This window comes from Sorex fumeus, unplaced genomic scaffold (assembly GCF_029834395.1).
Source record: "Sorex fumeus unplaced genomic scaffold, SorFum_2.1 ptg000005l, whole genome shotgun sequence".
Lineage (NCBI taxonomy): Eukaryota > Metazoa > Chordata > Mammalia > Eulipotyphla > Soricidae > Sorex > Sorex fumeus.
The window spans coordinates 8,863,717-8,890,678 of NW_026606062.1; the positions used below are offsets into that span (position 1 = coordinate 8,863,717).

The following is a 26,962-nucleotide window of genomic DNA, read 5'->3' on the forward strand; positions in this document are numbered from 1 at the left end:
AGCCTGGCAAGCTACTGAGAGTATCCCGCCCACACGGCAGAGCTTGGTAAGCTCTCGTGGCATATTCAGTATGCCAAAAACAGTAACCACAAGTCTCACAATGGAGACGTTACTGGTGCCCGCTTGAGCAAATGGATGAACAATGGGAGGACAGTGCTACAGTGCTTATATAGATCTATAATAGTAATAGGAATAGCAATAGTAATAGGGGCCATGTTGGCTGCGTGGAAGGCAAACGCCCTACCCGCTGTGCTATCGCTCCAGCCCCCGAGTTCGATTCCTCCGCCCCTCTCGGAGAGCCCGGCAAGCTACCGAGAGTATTCGATATGCCAGACACAGTAACAACAAAGTCTCCAATGGAGACGTTACTGGGCCCGCTCGAGCAAATCGACGATCAACGGGAGGGCCTTTACCTTACCTTATTATTATTATTTATTGGGCTGGAGCGATAGCACAGCGGGTAGGGCATTTGCCTTGCATGCAGCCAACCTGGTTGACCCGAGTTCGATTCCTTCGCCCCTCTCGGAGAGCCCGGCAAGCTACCGAGAGTATCTCGCCCGCACGGCGAAGCCTGTCAAGCTCCCCGTGACGTATTCAATATGCCAAACACAGTCACAAGTCTCACGATGGAGACATTACTGGGCCCGCTCGAGCAAATCGATGAGCAACGGGAGGACCGTGACTGTGAATAGAGGCAGGAGAGAAGCTGCTCCGAGGGAAGGTGGAGACACTCAGGAGAGAGGAGATCCGAGTCACAGGCCGGCACCCGGGGCTGACTTGTAGTTTCTCTGCATGGGGAAAGTCGTGCAGCCGTGCTGGAAAAGGCGTTGCCAGGAGTTTCCTAGAGCTGCTGCCAGGTGCCAGGTCCAGTAGCCTGGAGCTGCGGAAACGGAACCTCCAACGTCCCGTGAGCTGCCTGGAAGAGGCGCGCCGCCCTGGGCCTGCGAGAGCGTGTGCAGGCAGCGAGCGGCGCCCGGGCCAGGCACTCCCCCAGCGCCTCCGCCCCTGCTGCAGAGAGGGACCAGCAGAACGGCAGGGGCCGAGGTCTCCGCCCACCAGCCCAGGGAAGGAGAGTCACCCCCCAGTCACCAGACCACAGACCCACCTGTTCCTGGGCTGGCTTTGGGGCGAGGATCACGGGGAGGGAGTGTGTGTGGGACGTGGGCGTTGACTGCGTCAGGGGGTCCGCCAGCACGGAGGCCAGCAAAGGAGCTGGCTGTGTCCCTGCACTTCCGGGTGGGAGAAACTGCGCAAGACACCGGACCAGGCACCCTCGTGGTCCGTGAGGTGACCGCTCGGTTGTGAGACTGTGGGACAGCCCCAAGGAAGGCCCTGGGCGAGCGGGGAGGGAGAAGGGGCCGGGAGCGGATGCTGGGCTCGCACCCGGGGCCAGCCGCCCGCTAGTGCCCACAGGCGTGGCTTCCTCCTGAGTGCACGGTGGGTCTAGGACAGCGTTTCTCACCTTCTCCCGCCATGGCCCCCTCTGACCCGTGTGCTCCTGGGGCCCCATTTTACTGGTTGGCCCCCCTCTTTTCTTCACTTTTGGGCCACACCTGGCAGTGCTCAGGGCTTACTCTGTTCAGGGATCACTCCTGGTGGGGCCTGGGGGACCCTTTGTGGATCAGGGGATCAGGGATCCAGCACGGGTGGGCTTAGTGCAATCCCGTACTCTCTCCCCAGCCCCCATCTACACGGTTTTCATTGGTGACGCCTGGGAATATCCTTGGGGGCGTGTGGCCCCCAACGGAGGAACACTGTCTGGACTATTTAAGGAGCTGGCACAGCAGTAGAGATACTTAGAAAGGATGGGTAAGGGCCAGAGAGGTAGTGCAGTGGGTAGGGTAGTTTAGAGGGTAGGGTAGTGCAGTGGGCCGGTGCTGCCTTGCATGCAGCTGGCCCTGAGCTGACCCCTGAGCGCAAAACCAGGAGTAAGCCCTGAGCACAGCTGGGTGTGGCTCTGCCACCCCCCCTTGTCTATCCCCAAACACAACAGATTAACTCCCTGCAATTGCTGTAAGAGCCTCTCCTCCCCCTTTTCTGTGGGGGGTCCCGATTCTCAGTGGATCCTGAAACTGGGCATCTTCTGAATTCTGTGGAGATTTCTTTTTCCTGTACGACATAACTTGTGCGCAGTTCTTCCTAAGTTTGGAAGAGATCAACAGCGTTATACCAACAGTGGGACATTTATTTATTTTTTTTAATTAATTAATTTATTTCTTTTACTTTTTTGGGTCACACCTGGCGATGCACAGGGGTTACACCTGGCTCATGCCCTCAGGATTACTCCCGGCGGTGCTCGGGGGACCATATGGGATGCTGGGAATCGAACCCGGGTCGGCTGCGTGCGAGGCAAACACCTTACCGCTGTGCTATTGCTCCAGCCCCCAACAATGGGACTTTTTAATTGCGGGGAGTCTTCCAAGCAGGCTCGGCGGTCCGGGGGCCCATGGGCCACATGGTCGGTACTGGTCCGGGTGCTGTGGCGCTGCTCGGTCCTGCGGTACTGTGGGCGCAGGGAATTCCCCGCCACACCGTGAGGGATGCCAGTGAGCGGGTGTTGCGGTAGCCTCCCTCATGCAGTGTCTTGAGACCTGATTCCACGGGGACAGCAGAAGGCGGGGTGTGGGAGGGACCGTGGGTGGCCGTGCCGCGTTCCACTACGAGACGCAGCAGGCTTGAGGCCCGGCGGGGAGAGCCCGCACCGTGACGCCGCTGCACGTTTGGAGCCGGGATCTGGCTAATAATAGCTCTTCGGCGTCTGTGAAAAGGAAGCGGCACAACTGCTGTGGAAGTAAAAACCCACCGCTGGGCTCCCTTGAACACGTTGACTCATGCTGTTACTCAGTCAGCGCATCCGAAATGAGCGTGGAGTGGAGCGTCCCGCCCCGCCTCCCGCCGTGCCCCCGCCCCCCAGCTCAGAAGGCGCTGCTGTGTGCTTTGACAGCAGGGGGGCCGAGCCAGCCGCCAACTGGTAGGGGGGAACCCCCCTGTGTGTCTGGAGATTCAGTCTCTTCCTCATTGACTTAGGCAGCAAGGAAAGCGAGAAATCTGTGGGTTGAATGATAACCAACCTCAGTCATCTGTCATGAGCGAGATCCGCGGAGGCAGCTTAGCGGGAAGTTCGGAGCTCGAATACGTTATTCCAGGAAGGGGCCAGGCTGGATGTCTGTGAGCGGCCAGAGACGTGCCACCGTCAGCTCGGAGGGGAGGAGCGGCGGAGAGCGGGACTCGCTGAATGACCCAAAAGGCACAAAGGAATTCTCTGAAAAAATCTAACCAAGTGAGGAACCCCAGGAGGATAGCCAAGAAAAAAAAACTAGAGAGGCAAATCATCTCTCTTCCATTAGGAGTGAGAAAGGGTGTCATTCATGATCCTGCAGACCTTTTCCCCCCCCTGGTTTTGCGGCCGCTCCTGGCAGTGCTCAGGGCTTCCTCTTGGCTCTGCACTCAAGAGAGCAGTGTTCAGGGTGGTGTTCAGGGGACCACCTGGGGTGCTGGGATAGAACCTGGGTCAGCTGTGTGCAGGACCAGCACCTGCCTGCTGTACTGGAGATCTAGCTGTTAGCCTGTAGGCATAAAGAGAAGGAATTGGGGCTGGAGCGATAGCACAGCCGGTAGGGCGTTTGCCTTGCACGCGGCCAAACCGGGTTCGATTCCCAGCATCCCATATGGCCCCCTGAGCACCACTAAGAGTAATTCCTGAGTGCAGAGCCAGGAGGAACCCCTGAGCATCACCGGGTGTGACCCAAAAAGCAAAAAAAAAAAAAAAAAAAAAATTAAAAAAAAAAGAGAAGGAATTACTGTGGTCCGAGAGATGGTACCGTGGGGAGGGCGCTGGCTTTACCCGCAACCCACCCGGCTTCTATTCCCAGCATTTCATACGACCTCCTGGGGTCCGGACTGCGGGGACTCCTGGGGTCCCCCGCTGCGGGGGGGCATGTCCTTTGGGAGGCCCGAGTGAGAATAGCGTGTTATCTGTAATAGGGCAGATGCTGTTGAATCCACAGGGTGGTCTGACTAGGAAACACTCAAGGACAGTGACAACGAACTGCCTCCTGGGTAAAGGACTGATGACAGTGTTGGCCAGATAGCCCAGGAGATTGCCTTCTGGAAGATTCCGTTCACATGAGTTCTGAACACACAGGACCAACCTGAGGTGTTTGGGCCTGCAGCAGGGAGACGGCGCAGAGAAGGCGTAAACAGGGGGTCGGATGCCGCTGTCGGTCGGTCGTTTCCGGGCTGTGCCCGGCGGGCTCCCCCGTGCAGACCTGCCCCGCTGTCTGCTTCCTGACCCAGGTGGCGGTTAGTTGGGTTCTTCACTGGGGTGATCGGGGGTCTCTAAAAGGATGATCTTTACAGGCGCTGTCTTATAATGGAGAAGTTTTTCAGGAGGGTGAGAGGAGGAGGGGCGGGAGCTGGTCAGCGGGCGAGGGAGCTTGAGGAAGTGGAGGGCAGAGTTAGAGGGCGCTGGGTTAGGAGCCCGGGCGGCCCGTGAGAGGGAGCCAGGGCTCCATGGGTGTGGGAAGGTGCTGCCCTGGCGCGGGGCTGGGTGTGGCGTGCTAGGGGTGGAGAGTGCCAGGGTGGGCAGAGCGAGGTGGCTTCTGGAGGTGGCGCTCTGCTCTGAACTTGCGCCCCTGGACCCCGCTGTTCCCCGTGGCCGCAGTCCCCCGGTGAGGGGCAGGGCAGCTGTGGAGCCCCTGGTCCCCAGACTCCAGATGGCCCTTCCTGCTGCGTCCCCTGGGGAGAATGTGGACGAGGTGCCTCTGAGCATTCCCAGCCGGAGGAGTGAACAGCCAGGCAGGAGGGGGCTGTTGCTGTGACCGTGATTGCCATCGTCATGAAGGTACCGGCAGAGGAACAAAGACATGCGGGTCCTGGGGCTGAGATCTCCAAGCCCGCTTGGATCGGGGCTGAGCATCCTTCACCCAGATCCTCCATCTTCCAGTAGGCAGGGGTCACACCCACCAACTGACCCCCTGGCGCCGTGTAATCCCATCAGCGGCCAAGACCCAGAGACTATAAAACCCAGCTCCCGGAAGTACACGGCCACATTTGCGGCCGTGCGACATCTTATTATCTCATCCTTACTTTGGACAACCTGGCAGGCTACCGAATGTAACCTGCCCACCCGGCAGAGTCTGGCAAACTCCCCGTGGCGTACCCAATATGCCAAATACCAGTAACAACGATGGGTCTCATTCTCCTAACCCTGAAAGAGCCTTGAATGTGGCACTTTCTAAAATCTCAGGGCTGGGACGAAGGAGACGTTACTGGTGCCTGCTGGAGGCAATCGACGAACAACAGGATGATCGTGATCGTGATCATGATGGAAGCTGCCACCGTGGCCGTGATCGTGACCGTCACGGTCGCAGTTGTGGCCATCATCGTTGTGGTACTTCCCCGTGCAGTCTCTCTGGATGTTTCCTCGTGTAAGAATGGAAGGTCAAATTCAAGCAGCTTAATCAGTGGTGGAATAGATAGCAGTGCTCCTACATTATAAAAAAAAAAAAGTGGAAGGTCACTTAAGTGTTCGCTTGCCTGTCGCAGGTGTTTCCGGCGGTTTGAGTAATCGTCGTTTATTAGCGTTTATCACTGTGCGCCCAGCCCCGGGCACCGTTACTTCGCCCAGCTCCTCGGAGCCCTGAGAGGGCCGCGTGTTTTCTTTCCTCCTGTGCGCAGCAGGGTGGGGGCTGACAGGTTGCTTTCTTAATCACGGTAGTTCAGGTCACATGTTTGCAGTAGTGTTAATCTTTCTGGCCTGGGTGTACAGTTGCTGGACCTCAGACCCGCCAAAGTGTCAAGGCCACCCACTGCCCAGTCCACTCCTTGGTCCCCTCGGTTTTGTGATTCAGCGCCGAGCGTCGTTCCCCTTGTGCGTAAAACACAGACGAATGAGGTCGCCCTCCCTCGGACTCACTCACCAGGATGCCGGCCTGCAGGATTCCCGCTGTGCCTGCAGACCAGGCTCTCTGTCCACTCTCCTGCAGCTGGACATCGGGGTGGTTTGCGTACCCCGACCTTTCCGCTCGGTGCTGCAGCAAACAGAGGGGTGCGTCCGTCATTCCATACATTTTTCTGTGTTTTGTGGGTAGATGCTAAGGGGTGGGGTCCCGTTGTCATATGGAAGCTCTCTTCTTTTTGTCCTCAGATTCTTTTTTGAATTACAACACTGTGATTTGCAAAGTTGTTCATAATACACTAGTTGTTCCAAGCATACAATGTAGCAACACACCATGAGTGTGACCTTCCCTCCACAGTGTCCCCAGATTCCCACCCAACCACCCCAGCCTGCCCCCATAGCAGGCACGAACCAATCTACTTCATCTTGTTGCAACATAGTCTTATTGTTACAACAAAATGGCAAATGGAATTATCAGAACATAGATAAGTGAAATTCAGTGTGTGAGGGGCCAGAGTGACAGGACAGCAGGTGGGGTGTTGCATGCAGCTGACCCGGATGTGATCCCCCGCGCCCCATGTGGTCCCCCAAGCATCACCAGGGCCGATCCCTGAGTGTAGAGCCCGGAGTCGGCTGGGAGCATCACCAGGTGTGGCCCAAGTAAAAAAACAAACAAACAAACAAACAAAAAGAATCTGTGATATTGTATCTCACAAGAGTGTTACTGAGTCACTGAGGATTTGCTGAGCTGGTTGGTGCTGGCTGGGCCTTTTGTGTTGCTGATTTGGCTTCTGGAGCTTGCTGGGCTGCTGTGGGACTTTTCCATAAAATTTGCTGTGCTCCTGCTGGGCTTTTGGTCCTGTGAAATTTGGAGGCGGGTCAAGTGGCTGCACACCCTTTTCTGGGAACTCTTCATATTGTCCACCCGGGGCTGGAGGCGCTGACCTCCCCAGCCCTTCCCTGTTCGGGTGCCCTTTTGCCTCCTGGCAGGGAACAGTTCCGCTCTGTTTGCTGTGAGGAAAACTCTTTTCTGACATGAACGCTCAGGAAATGGTGGTGTCCCTCGTCTCCTTATTGAGGCGCAACAATTAATCTGTTGTCAGCCAGGCTTTCTGCACGGGCTCTGAATACATCACGGCCTCATGAGGCCCTTGAGAGTGGACGTCCGCCTTCAAGGCCTCTGCTCCTAAAAATAAGGCCGTTTCCCCTTGGAATAGCGCCACGAGTACACCTCAGAAAGTCACGCTGATGTCCTCCTAGCTCCTCTGGGCCGCTGTCGGTTTGTCCTGAGTCCAGACGCTCCGAGAGTCTCCGTGGGAGCGAATGAGAATCGTGCCTCGGGACTGGTGCTTGCGAGTCTTCTCTGGGGCCAGGCCTGGGCGGGATGGTGGGGCCCACCAGGGCGCTGGGCCCTTCACTGGGTCACTGACGGGGGCGTAGTCCTGAGACTCACCTGTTTTCAGGCCGACGACTGCGGCCTTTTCTCTTAAGAAAATGGAAAACTCAAACCTCGACTGACCACAAACCATGATGTATTTCAGAACAGCGGCCTAAGATTTTTTGGGGAACCCCCACCCCACACACCTTCTTTGGTCCCGTGCACCCACTGCCCTTCTCCTGCTCCCGTTGCTTCCGGCAGTTCTTGCCATCACAGCGTGGAGCCTGCCCTGGTGGCGTCACATGTGAGGTGCTACCTGTGCAGACAGAATTCAGGGGTGCTGTGGGCGCCAGTGTGCCGAGGAGGGTCAGCACGGGAACCCCCCCACCTCCTTGGTAGGTTCTGCCCAAACCCTGCACTGGGGCTGAGGCTCCCCTGGGGGCAGTCCCTGGCCCCCTCTCCCTCTCCCTCTCCCTGCTCCCCACCCCTGGATTCCCGGCTACTTTCTGGGGTGTTTCATAAGCAGTGACATTCCTTCCCAGGCTCGCGTTGCTCCCCCTTTCCCAGAGAACCCCTCTGGGCCGCCGCTGTGGCCTGTTCGGGCGTCAGGAGTCGGGGGTGCGGGCGGGGGCAGGGGCGAGGGGGGCTCTCGGGGTCCATGTTCCTGCTCACTGTGCGTCTTCCCCTCTCTGTGCGGGCTTCAGCGTGTCGTGGGCCTTCGGCTTCCTTCTGTTCCCCTCTGGGTGGTCTTCTGTCCCTGAAGGGTTTCCAGTCACTCTTGGATTGGCCTCTGGATCTTCCCGTCATCTGACAAGAGGCGACGCGTTCCCACAGCCTCTGCTCGCTGCAAGGACCCACTTCAGCCTGGGCACGGCCCTCACGGTCTGCCTGTAACTTCCTGCACCCCCTTCTGTGGTTGGGTTTTCATTGATCCTTGTGTCCTGCGTGCCCTCATGCTGCCTTCCTGGAGAGGCCTCGGAGGCCCCAGGGGGCCATCCAGCCCGGGAGGGTGGGTGCTGTGGGTCCCCCTGGCGCGCTCTCATGCTGGGCTGGCATCCGCCTCCAGAGGTGCCCACTGCCCACAGGTCAGTTCCCCGAGGGAAGAGGCCCTCCCTCAAGCTTCTCATTCTGGAGGTTCAGTGCTGGGGGCTGCTCCCGGCTCAGTGCTCAGGGCCCTGTGCGGTGCTGGGGATAGAACCCGGGCCTCCTGCTTGCAGCCCTTTGCACGTGCGCCCCGTCCCCAGCTCCCATTCCATGGCGGGGAGTCTGGCACCCAGGTTGTGTGATCCCCAGGAAGTAGCCACCAGCCGCCCACCCCTGGCTTCCCCTTTCGTGTCTGAGCCGCAGGTTCTGAGACCCCCCGCGGTGGGGGGACAGACCCCTCTCTTCTCCCAGTGCGTCCCTGCCGGATGTTTGGATTGCTTCTCCCGGTCGGCTTCTGTGTTGGCGCTGGGCTGAGCCAGTGATTGCCGGGCGCCGTGTCTAGCTCCGCAGCCCATGCCAGCGTGGGCCTCCTGGTGTCCGGTCGCCAAGCCGCTCCCAGTTGTTGGGGCCTGGGTGTTTCTGCAGTCTGGAGGTTTGGGTGGTCCCCGGAGTGTGAGGGGGATGGAACCCCTCCGAGTAGAGGTTTAACTTCTATTGACCGAGAGTATCTTGCCCTCACGGCAGAGCCTGGCAAGCTCCCCGTGATGTATTCGATATGCCAAACACAGTAACAGCAAGTCTCACGAAGGAGACGTGACTGGGCCCGCTCGAGTACTGCAGGAACTATGTAGTTCATCGGGAAATTGATGAACTACGGGAGGACAGTGACAGTGACTGTGACCGAGGATGCTGGGCCCCTTCTCCTTTGCCTGTTCTTACTCGTCTCAGTAGAAGTGGTGACTGGGGGCAGGAGCGTTGGCAGGCGGGGAGGGCGCTTGCTCTGCATGCAGCTGCCCAGGGGCATGGGGCCATCTGGACCATTCGGAGTCGGTCTTGGAATTCACAAAGCGGGTTCTCACCGCACCGTCTCCCTAAGAGAGGGCGAAGACCCTGGACACATGTGGGGTCTCAGGGGCAGAGCTGAGACCCGCAGTGGCCTGGAAACGAGCGGTGAGCGGTCACTGGGGGCGCTGGGGGCGACCCCGGGCAGGCCACGCTGGGGCCGGCAGAGGTGCCCGGGTGTGCGTGTGCCCTGTGTCCGCCCCTGGAGGCTGCGTCCTGAGTCTGATAGCCCGCGTGTATTTTTACCGTCTATTAGTCATGACTGTCTGAGTGTATTTTTAATGTCTGAAGCCTGTGCGGGAGCTGGAATTTCACTGTTTATAGAAGCCCCGGGCCGCTGTGCCCCGGGACGGGACGGCACATGTGTTTTAGCCGTTTGGGAGCGTGGGGACCGCCTCGGAAAGTGCACCACCCGTTGCCTTTGTGTTGCTTTTGGGGCCACCCCTGGCTCTGTGCTCAGGGGTCACTCCCGGCAGTGCCGGCGGTGCTGGGGATCCAATTAGGGCTGGATGCATGCCTTGACCCTGAAATTTCTCTCTGGCCCCCGGAAGTGTGTATTCTAGACTCTTCCCCTCTTAGCCCCCACCCCCAATCCACCGGTGAGACCTGTGCTGAGGATATAGTTTCAGTTGTGGGAAAAGCAGAGTTCCACTGTTGCTAAAAAGAAACGTTAGGGGCTGGAGCAATAGCACAGCGGGTAGGGCGTTTGTCTTGCACGCGGCCGACCCGGGTTCGATTCCCAGCATCCCATATGGTCCCCCTGGGCACCGCCAGGGGTAATTCCTGAGCGCAGAGCCAGGAGTAACCTCTGAGCATCGCCGGGTGGGACCCAAAAAGCAAAAATAAATAAAGGATTAAGGATTATTAAGGTAAAAAGGTAAAGGCCCTCCCGTCGATCGTCGATTTGCTCGAGCGGGCCCAGTAACGTCTCCATTGGAGACTTTGTTGTTACTGTGTCTGGCATATCGAATACTCTCGGTAGCTTGCCGGGCTCTCCGAGAGGGGCGGAGGAATCGAACTCGGGTCGGCCATGTTGGCCGCTTGTAAGGTGAACGCCCTACCCGCTGTGCTATCGCTCCAGCCCAAGGATTATTAAAAAAAAAAAAAAGAAACTTTAAAATTGTATTTTAAAAAAATTGTACTTATTGCGTCATTAGTGATAAAAGTTGTGGACATCCAGACATTGTGGCTTCATGATGGGTGAGGGCTACGGTGAAGGTGTGGCTGGGGCCCGTGCAGACTCTGGGATCACCCAGGCTCAAAGGACCTGTCCCGTGTGGCAGAGCCTCGCCCACTGAAAGCCCCGCGGGTGTGTGCAAGGCCCTCCGCTCGCACGGCACGCACGGCAACGAAGGCGGAGAAGCTTCGGGATTAGGTGCCCGCTGCATTCAGATTGTTGAGTTCGGTTTCCTGCTCCCGCGTTCTCTTGAAGTGAGCAGCCTTGCTTCGCAGGAAGGAAGGCAGAGGCACGGCTGCCCTTGTGCCCTTGCCCCCGGCCAGGCTGGCCCTGGCGAGCTGTGGGACGTGGCATGGGGTGGGGGGGGCTCCGTCCCCACTCACTCCTGAAATGTCTCAGCACCTTCGAGACCGAACTTGGCCCTCAGAGCAGACGACGTCCGTGCGTGCGCAGCAGATCCACAAAAGGCTGCTCAAAGCCAGGGTCGCGTTTCTTCTCCCCTGATCAGTGTATCCAGCAGCTGGGACGCCTGAGTCAGTTTCCCCCTTCTTCGAATACTTTGCACGCTGGTGGAAAAGAAAATCTAAACTTAGCTCGGCTCAAGGTCTCGATTGGAACGAGGTCTATTTCAGTCAGACGTGGCCGCGATTGACGTCGGACGCGGCGGCCGGGTTCTGAGCTGCCCCCCGTCATTGTGTCTGCGAAGGACGTGGCGATGGCCCTGGGAAACAGCAGACAGAGCTTGGGTGGCCATGGCCCGGCCCATTGTTGTTATTAATAATTTGCTTATTACATAACGCCCTCTTCCTGTTTATCTGCACCCGGCAGGCACCGGAAGGATGTTATCTCAGAGTGTTGGGGCAGGTGCGAGCTGGCTCCCGAGGGCTCTCAAGCCGGAGAAAGTGGCCTCCAGCCACAAGCACCCCCGGGGGCTGGCCCTGCCAGCAGCCTTTGTGTCAGGGAGGAGGAGGGGGGCAGGTGATCACGGCCCTTCTGTGCGAGGCTGTGGTCCTCTGCCCCCAGAGGCCACTTGCGGTGACCCCCGCTCCCCAGGGTGCCGGCCCCCGCTGCTCTGAGCCAGTGGTCTCCGCTGCAGGCTCCGATGGGCTCCTTCACTTTTGTCTGGGCTTCTGTCATGGAAATTTCCAGACTTAGGCCTCAGATGCGCAGGAATCAATCACCCTCTCTAAACAGGCCCCAGACGGGGCTGGCGCCTGCCCGGCCGCCCCGGGTCCCCACTTTCGTGCCGCTTCCCCAGGGGACGGAGAGCTCAGGCCTCCGCACCAGGACCCCTGGGGGTCAAGGGGCCTGTGCCTTTGGCCGTCGTCTTCCCAGCAGAGCTGGGGCTCGAGTGCTCGATAAATATTTGTGGAAACCAAGAGTGCATTTCGCTCCGCGGCCCGCTGGGACGTGGCTCTGGGTCTGGGTTCATCGAAGTTGGATGCGTCATCTCTGGGGCCGTAACTGAGCCTTCTTCCGCTGGATTGGGCTGAGCTCAGAGGGGAGTGGGGAGGGGCTGGTAACCTTGTCACACACACACACCCCCAAATGACTGGGGGCTTAGTTATGTTGCAGTTTCCTTTTTTTTAAATAAAAAAAAATAAGAACTTTTTTTTTTTTAATTTTTGGATCACACCTGGTGGTGCTCAGAGGTGACTCCTGGTCTGTTCTCCTGCTTGGGGGACCATTCCGGGGTGCCAGGCATCAAAGCCAGGTCAGCGTGTGCCAGGCAAGCACCTTACCCACGGTACTGTCTCTCTAGCCCAGAAATAAGGACTGTTTCCAAAAGAACCAACTGTCCCATTAAAAACTGAAAAATGCAGCATCTGACACTTACGTTTTTCAAAACAGAATGGAGACGAGAGAAAGAATCAGTCGGAATCTTTCACCGTCTCTTTTTCTTGATCATGTTGTTTTTGAGGTATCTGCCTGCTTCCAGGTGGGGTTTCTTTTCCTTCTAGAGAGGTCCCTGCAGTGTTTCTTACTGGACTGGGTTAGCAGCCAGGTTGCATGTCTTTGATTTGCCTTGCAAAGCTCGGCACTGCCTAACTCCAGGTGGCCCGTGGGTCCTTTTGTCTCCCGGCCCAGTCTGCAGACTGACTTCGGGGGTTCCCTACTGCGTGACTAGTGGCTATTCTTTCACAGGTGTTTGGAGTCTCTTTTTTTTTTTTTTACTGTTTTATGTGTCTTGGTGTATGCTGTACGGGGATATTTTGTCTGGAATTTTATAAGATGCTTGTGTCCAATAACTCCTGTCTTTCTCAACTTGGGGAAGTTCATGGCCCATCATTAAAAAAAAAACTATTTTCATAAAGTTGTACATGGGCTGGAGCGATAGCACAGCAGGTAGAGCATTTGCCTTGCATGTGGCTGACCTGGTCGGCTTAGGTTCAATTCCTCTGCCTCTCTCGGAGAGCCTGGCAACCTACCGAGAGTATCTCGCCCACACGGCAAAGCCTGGCAAGCTCCCCGTGACATACTCCATATGCCAAACACAGTAACGACAAGTCTTACAATGTTACTGGGCCCGCTCAAGCAAATCGATGAACAACGGGAGGACAGTCACAGTGACAGTGTTGTTCACAACAATGGATTACATTCAAGATTTTGAAATCAGTACCGCTACCATTACCCCTTCCCACCACCGTTATTTTGAATTTTCCTGCCACCACTCAAACCTGCAAACAGGCAGATGCTAGATAATTTGTTTTGTATTGCTTATTATGAATAGCATACACTGCTGCGTGCTCCTGGAATTATAAATTTTTAGATAATTAGGGTCTGGAGAAATCTCTGCACCGAGCTGTTCCCGTTCGGGATTCTTTGGTCTCTGGATCCTGGCCGTTAGTGAGCTTAAATAGCAGCTGGAGGCAGTTTGTGGGCGTGACATCAAGGGTGCTGTAGGGGCAGAAGATGGGAAGGACCCACCTCCTACCACTCGAGGCCTGGAGTTGGCTGTCACTGATCCCACGTACCTGGACTTCTTGTTGGGCTCTGAAAGTTGGCAGTGCTGGCAGTCCTGGGGGGCAGGTGGAGGAACGGCGCCTGCCCCGGTGTGAGACACCCCAGTGAAGTCGGCCTGGCGCTGGGTCCGGAGGCATCAGGTCGGAGATCCTTTTGTGTGTCTCCCGTCACTTGAAGCAGGAGCCGCAGCCCTTTCTGGAGTCCTGGGGATGCACTTGTTGCTCCTCCTGCTGGCTCCCCTCTCTCCCTCTCTCAGGCTCACTCCACCAACTCCTCCTCCTTTTTTTTTTTTTTTTTTGCTTTTTGGGTCACACCTGGCGATGCACAGGGGTTACTCCTGGCTCATGCACTCAGGAATTACTCCTGGCGGTGCTCGTGGGACCCTATGGGATGCTGGGAATCGAATCCGGGTTGGCCGCTTGCAAGGCAAATGCCCTACCCGCTGTGCTATCACTTCAGCCCCCTAACTCCTCCTTCTTACTGGTTGTTCTGGAGACTTCCACGGCTTCACTTCCACGGCTGAGCCCACCTGCCGGTGAGTCCTGCAGCCCAGCCACTGTCCTGGCCAGCGCTTTGGCGTGGACTTTCCTCAGGCTTTTCCTCTGCCATTGCTGGGTCCTGAGCAAGCTGCCTTTGGGCTTCTGTGTTGAGTGCTTCGGGCAGCTTATTAGCTGTGTTGTGCCAGTGGGCCCTGGAGCCTGTGGCCCCACCCTGGGGTGCCTGTCTGTCTCCAGGCCATCTGGGTGCTCTTCCTCTGGGCCTGGTCATGGGAGCGCTGTTCGTGATGGGGGCAACGGGCTGCTCTCCGTATGTGGCCATCTTGGGGAGGACTTGGCAGGGGGGAGAGGAGGCGGGTAGGAGGGAGGAGGGGGAAGGGTGGGGGAGGGGAAGGAGAGGGAAGGGCAGGAGGGGCGAGGGAGAAGGGAGGCCTCCCCTGCAACACTCCCCGTTTCCCATCTCCTTTGCAGTCGAGCTGTGCAGGGGGCACCAGACAGACCTGGGGTTGGGCTCCTCTCTCTCCCTTCTTAGCTGACTTGGCTGCCCCGGAGCCTCAGTTTCCTCCTAATGAAACGGGGCAGCCCTGGGGAGGTGCAGCGTGTACGCTCTCCCCTTTCCCGCCACACTTGCCTGTGCTCGGGGAAGTGGCTGCCGGCATGTGGGGGCTGTGGAGCCCAGCAGCGCCCGCCCGCCCGCCCGGGAGCTGCCCTGCAGGGGTGCCTTGGGGTGGCTGTGGGAGCCAGGGAGCCTTTCGTAGGTTTGGTTTATCCTTCTCACACACACATGCTTGTTCTTAGGGGTTATCTCTGTCTGCACACACACACTCACACAAGCACACTCACATGCACACTCATCCTCACGCTCACACTCATGCACGTGCACACACTCACATGCACTCCATGTACACTCACTCACGTGCACATGCATGCATATACACATGCACACTCATTCTCATACATACTCTCACACATGCACACATACACAAATGTACACAGACACTCACGCATGCACATACGGTGCACTCACACATAACTCACATGCACACTCACACACGTGCACACTCGCATGCTTACACATATACAGTCACACAAGCACACACGTACACCTGTACACCGCTTTCACTTAGGCACTCTCTCACACATGCACACTCACACTTGTGCATTCACACGTGTACACTCACCCATGCACACACTCACGCACACTCACACGAACACATGCACATTCAGATATACACGTGCTCACCATCACACATACTCACATGCACACACATGCACACTCACGTACACACAAACACACATACATGCAAACACACAAACACACATACACACGCTCACATGCATACTCACTCTCACACAGGCCACACACCTTTTGCTCTCAGGGTGTTGGTTCTCAGGCGTTAGCAGCTCTAAGATGCCGAGCTCCCCGTTACTTTGCAGAAGCTTTTCTAGGGTGTAGGCTCAGCACCCACGTTGCCCTGTTTTGTGGGGGGAGACTGTGCTCTTGCAACCCAGATGGCACCCAGCTTTGGCCCCCGGAACTTGCTCTGGTCTCAGCCCCCAGGACACTTCCTGCCCCGCCCGCGAGGATTGCCAGGCAGAGAGAAGGGGGTCCGAGGGGTCAGGCCCCCAGCGGAAGGAGAAGGGCTAGGGGCCGCCAGCAGGGGAGGGGCTGTGGGGACCATGTGACCTTCTGGGGGTGCACTCGCCTTCGCTGGGGGCTGCTGCTGGGAGTGGGCCAGTTCTGGCTGCCTAGAGCCTGGCAGAGACGCCAGCAGTGCCAGGCTGCCCTGCGGGGCGCCCCAGGACCCTTGGCGAGATGCCAGCTGTGCCCGGCCGGGCCTCCCAGGTCATTCTCCTGACACCCGCACCTCTGGCAGCGGCCTGGGCAGGGCAGCCGGGGCTTCTCCGGCTTCTCTGGCGGGCAGCTCTGGCGTCAGCAGACTGGTGGGGCCGGCTCTAGGGCGCATCGGGAGTGAGGGGTGGGGTGCGGGCCCGTGGGTGCTTTGCTGCAGCTGCAGGAAGGGCCGAGCCTCCAGCGGTTGGCGTGGGGCCGGCTGCTTCGCGCCCTGTCCGTGCAGGGGTGGGGCTCTGGGCACTGGTGGTCAGCGGCAGGGTAGCACTGAGAGTGGCCGAGCGGGAAGGACCTGGCTCGGCCAGGCCGCCTCGGCAGGCGGGGTGCATTGGGGGACCGTGAGCGTTTCTGCCCTCTGCCTCGCCCCCTCTTGTGGTGCAAGCGGCCGCCGGGGCACTGCGGTGGCAGGAAGCTGGGGCTCCCGCCCATGCCCAGGGCAGATGCGCACACCAGATACGGGGGGGTCCTGCCTCGTGTCAGGGAGACCTTCCCGGGAGGAGCCGGAGGGGAAGTCGGGGTCTGTGGGCCAGTGGTCAGGGCGCTGGCCTTCCCCTCACGCCCCTTTTGCTTCCCGCAGGGGCTCTTGGCTGCGTTTGGGCCCCCTCAGCCCCCGCCTACCAGGGTGGGGTGGGGGGGAACTTGCTTCTCTGCCTTGGCACATGTCCTGCCGGGTTCTTAGGACATTCTAGATTCTGGTCCTGGTCGCCTCTGCTGGGGTGGGGTTCCTTCTCAGCACCAGCCCATGTGCCAGGCAGGTGGGTCGCGCTGAGATGGGGCAGCGGTACCCTCTGCGTTCCCGGCACCCTGCGCCCTGGGGCGGCTGCCCGGGCCTCAGCTCTGCGGCCTGCTGGGGCTGCCCCCCCCCCCCCCCGAGTCCTCTCCCCCCAACCCCCTTGTGCTCCCACACCCGCTTGCATCTCCTCCAGGGCCCCCTTGCGGGATCAGGCTGCCCGAGCTTGCCGTTGGCAGGAGTGGCCGCGCTCTTCCAACCCAGGGCACGGCCGGTGTGTTGGGTGCCCCGTGTCCTGACGGCCCCTCGCAGATGCGCCTTGGGAACTGGCTCTTGCCTCTGCCCCGGGTGGGCTTGGAGCTGCGGGGCCGAGCGGGGGCTTCCTCTGTGCCAGGAGCTCGGGGCTTGGAGCTGCAGGCTCCGTCCCCTCCTGCCCGCCACTTCCCGAGCCTCTGCCCCCGTGTGTCCCCCGGTCCTCCCGGCTGCCCCTTTACTGGGGCTCTCGGGGGCTGGCCAGGCCGGGGGCGGGGAGGGGCGGCCAGCGAGCTGCTTCCTGTAGGCCCGTCCGCCCGTCCAGTTGCAGAGCGGCCGATGCGCCCGGCTGTCCCTGTGCCGGGCGGCAGGCCGGGGCGAAGGGCGAAGGGCGGCTGCCGAGAGGCCTCCCCGCCGGCGCCTCCCCCGTCGCGGCCTTTCCGCCCAAACCCACCAGTCTTTTTCTGTGCACGCTGCTGCTAAAAATAGACCCGCCGGCCGCGCGGGGGGCCGAGATCACAGCCGCGCGCAGAGAGCTCGGTGTGTGTGCGGCGTGCGGACTGTCTTAATTTTGCTTTGCTTTCATGTGTGAGATGTTTAGTGGGCGACGAGAGGAAACCCTCGAGCATTTTTCCTTTAAAAATAACCTGACTTGCTTGGGGTGGCCTGGTTGGTTTCGCTGTCTTTTTCCCCCCATAATTTGCATGCGGGCCGAGATGGAAGCGGGCCGTCCTCCCGCAGAGGTAAGGCAGGAGACGGGTGAGGTCAGCCGGGCAGCCCCCCAGAGGGCAGAGGCGCCCCTGGGGCAGCGCCCGGGGCGCAGATGTCTGGAGTCTGGGGTGCAGGTGGGCCTCGTGTGACCTCACTGGACTTGGGGATTAGCCGGTGGCCCCTCCAGCATCGAGCCATGTGGGTCCCCCACCCTGGGGGCTCGGCCTGCGTGTGGGGCTTCTGGGACCGTGGTCAGTGGTGCTCCCTCTGCCTTGCGCCTGGTGCTCCTTGAGGAGGGCTGCAGGCCGCTCCTGCACCTGGCCTCCGTTTAGACTGGTTCTCCCCAGGGTGGTCGAAGGCCCGCTGTTGGCCCACCCAGCCCCAGCGTGGCACACATCCTGGGGGGGAGGGCCAGGGAGGAGCAACCGCTGGGTGGACGAGGGACAGCCCTGCCCTCTCGGCGGGCTCCCGACTGGCCCCTGGTGTTGCTTTCTGGGGGCCTCACGTGTCTGTCTGTGGCCCTGCCACTGCTGGTGCAGAGCTGCGCCATGGTGGGCATCACCAAGCTCACCGCCGGCCCCCACAAGGGGCACTCGTGGGAGGGCTGCCCTGTCGGAGGGGCCGTGTCGAGGGCGGGCCCCGGGTCCTGACTGGGGGTTCAGCGTGCGGGGTGCAGAGCTCGGCAGCCCGCAGCCCGTGAGTGGCCTGGGGGCCGCCCTGGCACCGTTTAGGGTCTGGCCGGGGGGAGCCGTGCCCGCCAGCCCTGGCTTTGCCAGGCCCGGGAGTGTCGTGCAAGGTGCTCTTGTCCTTTCCGTTCCCGTGGGGAAGCCCAGGCCCGCACACGTGGCCCAGCGTTGCCGTGGCAGAACCTTCACGTGGCCTGGGCGGCCGTCCCGCTCGCGGCTCTTTGAAGACGGAGGGGCTTCGTGGCTGGCCCGAGGGCCGCTGCCCACTGCCCGCTCTCCATGTGGCAGAGCCGCAACCCGGCCTGGGAACGGGGTTGGAGGCCTGGGCGGGACACAGGCCGGGAGCGCTGCCGGGCCCACAGCCTCTTACGGCCATCGTTTTGGCAGCGGGATCCTGAGAACTGGCAGGGGTCCAGGGAACACGCAGTGAAGCCAAGAATAGCTGAAAAATACCCGGCGCTGAAGTCAGGGAATGCGCTGCCCCTCGCGGCTCTCCCCAGACCCCCGGAGCTCCGGGGACTCCTGTGCCGCCCCCTCCCATCCTGGGCCCCCTGCTCCCCACCCCCGCCCCGCTGCGAACTCTCCAGGGCACACCTGGGCCATGTGACGGCTCTCCCCACCTCCTGCCCGGCCTTGCCTGTCCCTAGGGCAAGGTCCGGAACGCGGGAGACGCTTCCGCCAGGCGGCCCTCGGTACCACGGACGATCGATCGGCCATCCGCAGGGCCGCGGGCAGCACACGCTCATGGGCACCTTTGTCTGCTTTCAGACCGTACTCAAGGAGGGCATGCTGACCAAACAGAACAGCTCGTTCCAGCGCTCCAAAAGGAGGTACTTCAAGCTGCGAGGGCGAACACTGTACTATGCCAAGACGGCCAAGGTGAGCAAGCCCGGGGCGGGGCGGACCAGGGTGACCTGAGCGCCGGCTCCCTGCGGGCGCTGCCTCTCACCTGCCGGCTTACCCCCGACGGCTCAGGTGTCTGGGGAGAGGAGGAAATGCCACCGCGAGACCATTTTGCCCGGGGAAAGCGGGCCAGGCCAACGCGGGCTTGCCCCGCGCTCTCACTGGGGTGGAGATGTCTTGTTGAGAAAGGACTCTGGCGGGGGTTTTGGCACGCAGGATGTGGTAGCTGCAGAATGCACACAGCTCGGGGACTTGCCGAGAAACACACAGGCCAACCCAGGGGCTCGTGGAAGAGCTCGGGCGTCTCCGTGTGAACGGAAGTGTGGCTTGTTTTTCATCTCCACGCCTTCCTGCTGCGACCCGACCCTCCTCGCTCCGAGCATCCCGCCCTAGGGCTCAGCCTAGGGCTCAGCCCCCGGGCCCAGGCTAGGATGCAGGACGCTCAGAAGACTCGGAGCCGTCCCCCTGTGTCCGTGGACAGCGTCCAGGCGTGCGGGACACTGGCGTGTTTGCCGAGCTGGGTCTGGCTTGCAGGTTCTCGGTAGTTTTGAATCCTGTTGTTTCATTACAGAAAAGCGCCCTGGAATCCCAGTCACTTGTTTTCAGAGATGCACCCCCTAGAGAGCCCGTTGGGACGTGAGGCTGAGGAGCACAGCTCCTTTGGGGGGCTCTGCCTGACTCCTCGCCGACAGACTCAGCGCCAGGCGGAGGGGCTCGGCTCCGTGGTTCCCCACGGGTTGGGGGAGCTGGGCGCCATCCCTCCTGCTCTGTCCCTGTTTTCTTGCCCAGCCACTGCCCTTGTCCTCCTGGCCGGGACCTTCCTCCCACGGAGCTCAGAGATGCGAGAAGCCCACGTTAGGTGGGGTGGGCGGTGCTCAGAGCACAGCCTGCTCTCCTGGGTGCCGTGTGTGAGGACGGAAGGGTCCCTCTCCAAGTGAGCCTCTGGCGTTAAGAAGTCCCATGCGGAGATGGCGGGGAGTGGGGTTTGGGCATAAGCTCTGGGGTCACATACATGTTGGCTCCTGGCCGAGTCGGGTGGCATGTCCCATCCGTCCTTCGAGGCTTTCCCAGGCCGTGCAGTCGGGCTGCCGGGCAGTGGGGGGATGGGCCCACCCTCGAGGACTCCGCCGGCCCTGACCGCGTCCCTGTCTCCCTTCAGTCGATCATCTTTGATGAGATGGACCTGACAGACGCCAGTGTGGCCGAGTCCAGCACCAAGAATGTCAACAACAGCTTCACGGTAAGACGGTGCCGCCACCTGCCTTGGCACGGACACTGCACTCCTGGCGGGCAGGGGCGGCGTGCAGAGCCGCGCCGTGCTTGGCGGGAGAGGGGGTTTGGCGCAAGTGAGCGCAGGAACCCGACGGTCAAAACACACCGAAAGAAATGTTGTCGTTGGCGTGTCTCCGATGGTGTGACCCAGAGGTTTATTTTTCTTAATTATTATAGAAACTTAGGCATTGTGGTAGTTGTTGTCTTTTTTAATTTTTTATTTTTTTGGCCCCACTTAGAGGTCCTGAGGGGTTACTCCTGGCTCTGTGCTCAGGAATCCCTCCTGGTGGTGCTCAGGGATGATGGGGAGCAAACCTGGGTCGGCTGCATGCAAAGCAAGTGCCTTCCCTATTGAATTATCGCTCCGGCCCCCCAAAAGTTCAGAGAAGAATGTTGGCAGTGATTAAAAAGCAAATGTGGATGCTCAGAGAGGAAATAGGAATAGTCAGAACAGATTTGGGTGTGTTTCTTTCCATGTTCACTTTTAACACACACACACACACACACACACATACACACACACACACACAGACCCATACACCCATTCATGAAAGTTCTGCAGTATTTTCTGCGCAAGTCCTGAATGCTGAAGGCCCGTCTGTTCCCGCCCAGAGATGGCGGCTGCCCGCGCCCGCTGCCAGCCTGGCCTTCGTGCCCGTTTCCTGTTCCTTTTCCCTGGCAGTGGACGTCTGCCCTGTGCCACCTGGCCTGAGTTTCCTGAGGTCATTGCACACGTGGTTTCTGGCCCTGAGACCCTTGACTGCTCGCGCCCCACGTGCTGGCTGCGGGCCCGCCTGGTCGTGGTGCGCGGGGGCCACACGCTTCTCTGTGCCCGAGATGCCCAGGCCAGTGCTGCCGGTCTCCCCTGGCCTGTGGGCTGGCCCGAGATCCGCCTCCCTGCCCCTGTCCCTGCCCCCCTGCTCCCTGCCCCCTTCATGACTTAATAGTTTTCTCTCCACTCACTCACTGTTTGCTCATTTATCGTGGTGCCAGGGTGGCGCCCAGGTCTAGTGTGGGGCAGGCGACTGCTGTGTGTGCAGGTCATGCCCGCCCACGGCCCTTATCTTACCCTTGAATGGCTCTGGAGCCCTGTGGTTTCTCTGTCCGGCCTGGGGGCCGACTTGGCCAGCCTGTGGAAGCCACACTGGGGTCTGTGCCCACATCTGCCCTCTACGGTCGCTCCCTTTGCCCGTCTTTCCTCCTTTCTGCGTGTTCTTTTGTGATTGTCAGTACTTCCTGGCATGTTCCGGAGCTGGCATTCGGACTGGTGCTGGTGTCGGGAGCTGGCATTTGGGCCAGTGCTGGTGTTGATGGCTGGCATTCGGGCCGGTGCTGGTGTCGGGAGCTGGCATTTGGGCCAGTGCTGGTGTTGATGGTTGGCATTCGGACCGGTGCTGGTGTCGGGAGCTGGCATTTGGGCCGGTGCTGGTGTCGGGAGCTGGCATTCGGGCTGGTGCTGGTGTCGGGAGCTGGCATTTGGGCTGGTGCTGGTGTTGATGGCTGGCATTTGGGCCGGTGCTGGTGTTGATGGCTGGCATTTGGGCCGGTGCTGGTGTCGGGAGCTGGCATTTGGGCTGGTGCTGGTGTTGATGGCTGGCATTTGGGCCGGTGCTGGTGTTGATGGCTGGCATTTGGGCCGGTGCTGGTGTTGATGGCTGGCATTTGGGCCGGTGCTGGTGTCGGGAGCTGGCATTTGGGCCGGTGCTGGTGTTGATGGCTGGCATTTGGGCCGGTGCTGGTGTTGGGAGCTGGCATTCGGGCTCTCGGGCACTCTGAGCTGGCCTGTGGATGCTGTCGCTGGGCGCGTGTCTGGACTCCACTCTCCCCGTCTGAGCGCCCATTTGTTTGGATGAAGCCGCTCTGGCATCTGCTTTAGTGCTACTGGCTTGGTCGAGTCTGGTTGGTCTCTGAGATTTCATTCTGTGTTCTACTTGGTAGAGTTCTTACTTTTCTTCATTTAATTTTGTTGACTTCCTGGTGGGAGAGAGGCATCATTTAAAACCATGCAAATGGGTTATTTTAAATTCTGGCGTTCCACGTTTTTAAATCGGAAGTCACAGGGGCTGAGTTCCATGTTTGGAGCGGTCGTTGGGGTGCCCCTGGCCGGGGGGCTGGAGCACGCCTGCCTGCGTGCTGTCTGGGGTGGGTCAGCTTCCTTGTGTCTCAGCGTTACAGTTAAACCGGGCCCAGGAAAATCCGTTAGGAACTCCCCGGATGTTGCTTGCTCTGGCCCCCTGTGTGCTGGCTTCAGAAGCATTTGTTGAGAGCCAGAGAGCGTATACTTCACCTTGCCGCGAAAACCCTTCCAAGACAAGGCTGTGGACAAGTCTGAAAGGGCTCTTTCTGCTTTTCACAGCTTTGCACAACGCAGTCTGCTCCTGGAACCCCTTTACCCTACGTAGACACCTTCACGCTGGGTAGCACCCATCCTCTCCCGCCCCCGCGCCCTTCTCGGGGTGGACCCCGTCTCTCGCCTGCAGTGCGGGGCCCTGTTTTCTCCGTGGGAGTGACACTGCATTTGTACAGGCTCTGAGCCTCCGTTGTGATCATGAGAACCAGCCTGTGGAGCTGTGAGGCGCTCAGCTCGGACACCCACTGCCCCCGGCTAGTGGCCTGACCCTGTGCGCTGCCCCCAGGAGGCTGTCACCATGGACACTTCTGAGTTTCCAAGAAAAAGCGTGGGGCACGCAAAAGTATTCAGTGGCCGAGAACCTTTTTTCTGGCCGGCCCAGGATGGAAGAAGGACCCGGGGAACGGAGAAGTGGGACTGGTTCGTAGACAGAGCTTATTTCTCTCTCCTCCCCAGCGTAGTCTGACCTCTCCCTTACAGCACCATCGTAGTTGTGGTTTTGGTCGCAGTCCCAGTCATCGTACTTCCCGCATCCTAGTCTCCTCGTAGGCCTCAAAGTCCTCCCCTCCTAGTCCTCGCTAGTCCTCAGTCATGTCTCACCTACTTCTCCTTCTAGTGCTCACAGACCCTCTAGTGCTCAAAGACCTCAAAGTCCCAAGGTCTCTTCTTCCCTCTTACAGCATAGTTATGTAGCAGTCACGAAGGGCGGGTACATAGGTGGGGTTGAACATGACAACAAACAGAGGTGGAGCCCCTCCTTCAGGGGAGTTCTAGGGGATTAACCCAAGGACAAAGTCTGATCTGAGGGTGCAGCTCTTTTGCCAGATTACTGGAGATCTGCTTAAGGGCGGGATCCCATCCAGAGTGGATTGCTTTCTCTTTTCCCCAGCTAGTAATCCATTTAAACAATCATAGTAAGTTTACTTCTTATAATATTTCTAGTCATTTATATGACACAGTAAGAGATATATTAAGTGTAGAGGTTGGCTCTTCTTGGGGACAGCTCCCCATAGATCCCAGACTACAGTCCTCAGGCCAGGTTAGTCTTTCCTAACCCCAGCAAGGTCCTTATTCAGTTACTTCTTTTTGGGTCATGACAAGAGTTTGTTCCATGACTGTGTTCTTGACTTATTATACTTCTTATGGTGCTTAGCTTGTTCCCTTTCCATTGCCAGAGTAGCTTACCGCTTGCCCTGGGTCCATCCAGTTCCTTTGCCGGGACCCTCCTTTTGGGGGTGTTAGGAAGTAAGGGCAACTGAGGTTTAAGTCAGGTAAATATGATGGTTCCCCGGGAGTAAATGTTACTTGGGAGTCAGTTAACTCCCAGGTCAAAGCATAACATCAAGTGTCTTCCTGTGTCTATACAAAAAGGACATTGCGAAGCCATACGGGTGACAGAAAGGAAAGAGAAACGCAAAATAGGATCATCAGTACCTGATGGAATTGGGTGTGCCTTGGGGGCACTGCTGTGGGAGTGGCTCAGCAAACCTAAGCTCCTGTGGGGGGTGGGGTGGGGCTCAAGGACAACCCGTGTGATCCAAGAGACACCCCCTGCCCCCTGGCTGGCGGCCTGTTCCCATGCCCTGCCCCCAGGCCTGTTCCCTACTGGACTCTGTCTCTCTTCCCTTCCCTCTGCTTTTCTGGTTGTGTGTGGTTTATTGGTTCTTCCATTCAGATCTAAACTCATTTTTGTTTTGCTTTTTAAGAGGAGCAGTTTTCGGATTATTAATCATTTTGCATTTGTTAGCAGGTTTGATTTTCACATTATATGATGTATTTTTCCCACTTTTTTTTTTTTGGAGGGGGGTGCTGCCACACCCAGTGTGCTCAGGGCTTACTTGTAGCTCTGCACTCCGGGATCACTGCTGGCGGGCTCAGGGTACCGTGTTGGGGTGCCAGGGATTGAACCCAGGTTGGCTATATGCAAGGCAAATGTCTTATTCACAGTATTATTTCTTTTTTTCTTTTTTTGGCTTTTTGGGTCACACCTGGCAATGCACAGGGGTTACTCCTGGCTCTGTGCTCAGGAATTACCCCTGGCGGTGCTCAGGGGACCACATGGGATGCTGGGAACCGAACCCGGGTCGGCTGTGTGCAAGGCAAATGCCCTACCCGCTGTGCTATTGCTCCAGCCCCTCATGGTATTATTTCTTGGGTGCCTTTTTTCTTTGCCTTCTACAAGTACAAAAAGTTTGTTCTTTCTTTCTTTCTTTCTTTCTTTCTTTCCTTCTTTCCTTCTTTCTTTCTTTTTTTCTTTTTTTCTTTTTTTCTCTCTTTCTTTTTTTGGTGCCAGGGATCATTCCCCACATTTCACTTTTTTTTTTTGCCATACCCTTTGGTACGCAAGGCTGACTCTTGGCTCCATACTCAGCGATCACTCCTGGTCCCACTTGGGGAACCATATGGGGTGCCAGGGATCAAACCTGGTTTGGCTGCATGCAAAGCGAGCACCCCACTGCTGTGCTGTCTTTATGGCCCCAGTTTTCATGCTATCAATCGGCTTGTTTTTTTTTTTTTACTTTTTAGCACAGCAGGTAGGGCTTTTGCCTTGCATGTGGTCAACCTGGGTTTGATTCCTCCGCTCCTCTCGGAGAACCCGGCAAGCTACTGAGAGTGTCTTGTCCGTACGGCAGAGTCTGGCAAGCTCCTCGTGGCGTATTTGATGTGCCAAAAACAGTAACAACAAGTCTCACAATGGAGATGTTACCGGTGCCTGTTTGAGCAAATCGATGAACACTGGGAGGACAGTGCTACAGGGCTACATATTTACAGAATGAAAACATGTTGGACTCTGCACACATCTCAAAAGTTTTTTTCTCCCAGTAAAAAAAATATATTATGAAGGCAGAATTCATTCATTCATTCATCATCCTGTTAATCGTCGATTGCCTCGAGCAGGCCCCAGTAACGTCTCTTTCATCCTAGCCCTGAGATTATATTCAAGGCTTTTTAGGAGAATGAGACCCATCATTGTTACTGGTATTTGGCATATTTGGTGCGCCACGGGGAGTTTGCCAGACTCTGCCCTGTGGGCAGGCTATATTCGATAGCCTGCAAGTTTGTCCAGAGTAGGAATCAGATAATGAGATATCATAAAAAGATGGCTGGAGCGATAGCACAGCGGGTAGGGCGTTCGCCTTACAAGCGGCTAACATAGCCGACCCGAGTTCGATTCCTCCGCCCCTCTCGGAGAGCCTGGCAAGCTACCGAGAGTATTCGATATGCCAGACACAGTAACAACAAAGTCTCCAATGGAGACGTTACTGGGCCCGCTCGAGCAAATCGACGATCAACGGGAGGGCCTTTACCTTTACCTTTTACCATAAAAAGATGTTCTGATAAGATGTCGCGCGGCCGCAAATGCGGCTGCGCGGTTCCGGGAGCTGCATTTTGTAGTCTCTGAGTCTTGGCCGCTGATGGGATTACACAGCGCCAGGGGGCCAGGTGGTGGGTGTGACCCCCGCCTACTGGAATTTGGAGGATCTGGGTGGAGGATGCTCGACTCCAATTCGAGTAGGCTTGGAGATCTCGGCCCCGGAACCCGCGTGGCTTTGTCCCTCTGCCAGTACCTTCATGTGTGCGGAGAGTGGTCTCAGCATGGTGGTGGCTGGTCCTGGAGGTCTTCGGCTGCTGGAGCCCTGGTCGGGGTGGGGAGGAAAGCTCAACCCGCTCCCCTCCAAGGGACCCCGGTGAGGAACAGCCAGGCGCAGGGGCAGGAGACTGACTGCACTGCTCTCGTCCGGGAGCTGGATTTTATAGTCTCTGAGTCTTGGCCGCTGATGGGATTACACGGCGCCAGGGGGCCAGGTGGTGGGTGTGACCCCCGCCTACTGGAATTTGGAGGATCTGGGTGGAGGATGCTCGACTCCAATTCGAGTAGGCTTGGAGGTCTCGGCCCCGGAACCCGCGTGGCTTTGTCCCTCTGCCAGTACCTTCATGTGTGCGGAGAGTGGTCTCAGCATGGCAGAGTTACTTTCTGACTATTCAGATGACTGAAGAAGTTCAAATACATAGATAGTAAATTTGAAACCATTCCTAGTAATATATCTGGGACCGCGTCTTTTCCAGCAGATGCAGCTTTTGGCCTGAAGAGGCCGCTCCGGAGTCAGGGCTGAGTCTGGGGTCGGGTCCCTAGTGTGGTCCCGTCTTCCTTGGCTGCTGCGTTTTCCCTCTCACACGTGTGTAGCAGGTTTGCTGTCAGCAGTGGGATCGTGAAGCCGCCTCGCGCCCACATCTTTGGCGCATCTCCGATTTCCCCGTCGGATACACTTGAGAGTTGGGCTTCCACTTGTGGCAGGGTGTGTA

General features: G+C 58.3%; 1 protein-coding gene across 1 annotated transcript in view; it reads left to right on the top strand.

Annotated features, from left to right (window-relative positions):
- Positions 1–26,962, top strand: part of DGKD (diacylglycerol kinase delta) — a 65,591-nt gene that overhangs the window by 7,507 nt on the left and 31,122 nt on the right. The window contains exons 2-3 of the mRNA XM_056121869.1: positions 18,901–19,011; positions 20,195–20,275. Coding sequence (XP_055977844.1) covers positions 18,901–19,011; positions 20,195–20,275 — 192 coding nt within the window. The remainder of the gene's footprint in view (positions 1–18,900; positions 19,012–20,194; positions 20,276–26,962) is intronic.